Source organism: Pterocles gutturalis, unplaced genomic scaffold (assembly GCF_000699245.1).
Source record: "Pterocles gutturalis isolate BGI_N339 unplaced genomic scaffold, ASM69924v1 scaffold25604, whole genome shotgun sequence".
In the NCBI taxonomy this organism is placed as follows: Eukaryota; Metazoa; Chordata; class Aves; order Pterocliformes; family Pteroclidae; genus Pterocles; species Pterocles gutturalis.
The window spans coordinates 183-2,264 of NW_010131386.1; the positions used below are offsets into that span (position 1 = coordinate 183).

Below are 2,082 nucleotides of genomic sequence, written 5' to 3' on the forward strand. Positions count from 1 at the left end.
TTCGGGGAAATTAAGCTTACCTGCACATGGTTTGTATTTGTAAGAAGGAGAATAAGAAATAGAATTTTTTTGACCAATAACTGCAATCTACCAGAGCTTTAGACTGTTATAAATTTACCGATAGAGTTAGAATGCTGTGAATTCCCTGTGCAGATCAGATATTATCCCTGCTTACTGCAGGGGGGTTGGACTAGGTGACCTCCATGGTCCCTTCTGACTCAAACTATTCTATGATTATCAGCCAAGGACTAAGATTCATCTCTCCTACATGCTGTTCTCTGGAGCTGCTGCTGTGGAGTCTGTCCATAGCACAGTTATAGCAAATAAGTGAGATGCCAAATGCTGACAGCATTTTACAGTACCAAAAAAAATGAGGAGTTGTCACTTAGTCTCTTGTTTCCTTCAGGGAACACCTCCGAAGACTATTTAAGAATCCTACAGAATGTCCCGACCAAGAGAGCCGCCGCGTACATGAGAGGTCAGTGGGGAGCCCGGCGGAGGGCAAGCTTCGGCAAAGAGAGATCGCAGAGCTGGCTGGAGAGCAGGCTGTTCATGTTATTCAAACTGGTTTTAGTTGCAAATAACTTTTTGACCAAATGGGCATTTTATAGGAAAAAATTCCTTAGTTTTCTCAAAACATGGGTGTGTTCAGTAAATCCCCTGTCTGGTCACATAAACATCTTTTTTAACTTGATAAGAAAAAATAAATCCTTCTGCACACAAACACATGAATATACATCTCCATTATTTCCCTTTAAATATTGCAGAAGGCCATTTTCACTGCATCTCCCTACCCTGGGTTTCCCAAAGGACTGTGTAGTCCTTGGAACTTTTCCACACTCCACTTCCACGTGTGACCTCCCAGCTGTCTGGCCAGGGCCTTTTCTTGGAGCTTCGTGCAGGAAAATCCACTGAACCAGTATCTCCATTTACCAGGAAATGCATTGCTGCAAGTCACCTAGGGCCGAATTCAGGTCACTAGAGCTCAGTGGCTCATTTTCAAATGTGTTTGCTTTTGCTTTCCCTTCTAGTGTCCAATCCAGTCAACAGTTCCAAACTGAGCTTGGTGGAGAAAGGTGTTTGTGAAGACATCCAGTGCAAGAGCGAAGAGCTGGTGATAACGGAACAAGGCCTGTACCTGATCTATTGCCACTTGAACTTTCATTTTCCCAGCTGTTCCAACAGCCCCACCGACCTCAAGATAGAGCTCCTTGTGAACGACAAAGTCGACAGGCAAACGTTATCCACATGGTGTGCATCAGAAACATGCCGAGAAAAGACTTTGAAGACCTTGTTCCAGATCCATTTGACATACCTGAATGTGAAGGACCGAATATCAGTAACACTTAATCATCCTAAATTCTTGAATGAAATTTCTCTTCCCAATGAAAATGTTCTTGGGGTCTTGAGGTACAGCGATAAAATGTGAGCAGTTCTCCGACTTCCCACTGCTGCCCAGAGCTGTCTTTCTCTGAACAACCGTAGCCTGCTTTTATTAGGCAACACCTTGGTTTAAATTTCCTATCTGACCTCACGGCTAGGGTAAACAAGGAACTTTGTGAGCGTCCCAGAACAAAACCTAAAACCCTGCAAGACCTGCAGCTGACAGATTGCTCTGGTTTGGCTCGGGGTAGGATTGCTGTTGGACTGTCCAGCATATAACCCACAGATTTGCCAATGGTTCCTCAAAACAATGCTGTGTAAACACAGATTAAACCATAACCAGATTATGGGAAGAATACGCAATATCAAGACTTTTTGGCTAATGGACCACTGGCAAGGTGCCTGTGCTCAGGAGATGGGGAAATCTTTTCAACTGAATTTTCTGGAGTAGTATTTTGACGTGGTCTTTGCAAAAAACTAACAGTCAAAGCTTGTATTCAAGGCTTTCTTTACAAGTGGAGCATGCAACCACGACTCTGGAGTAGGTTCATGGACAGCTCGTATGAAAGCAAAGTTGATACCGTTATTGACTCTCAGGCTGATAGCTAAAACTCTGGGACGGGATATAGGAGATTTCAGATTTACAGGATATTTCTGTGCTGCATTCTGCTATGGACTTCATGGAATTTACTCCCAAGT

The 2,082-nt window shown here is 43.6% G+C and overlaps 1 protein-coding gene across 1 annotated transcript; it reads left to right on the forward strand.

Annotated features, from left to right (window-relative positions):
* Positions 1-406: 406 nt before the first annotated feature.
* On the forward strand, positions 407-1,429 carry LOC104466993 (tumor necrosis factor ligand superfamily member 8-like; the record flags this gene model as incomplete). Its single annotated transcript, XM_010080597.1, has 2 exons — positions 407-478; positions 1,032-1,429. Coding segments are annotated over 2 exons (470 nt in total), but the record flags the coding sequence as incomplete, so codon positions are not given.
* Between the last annotated feature and the right edge of the window lie 653 nt (positions 1,430-2,082).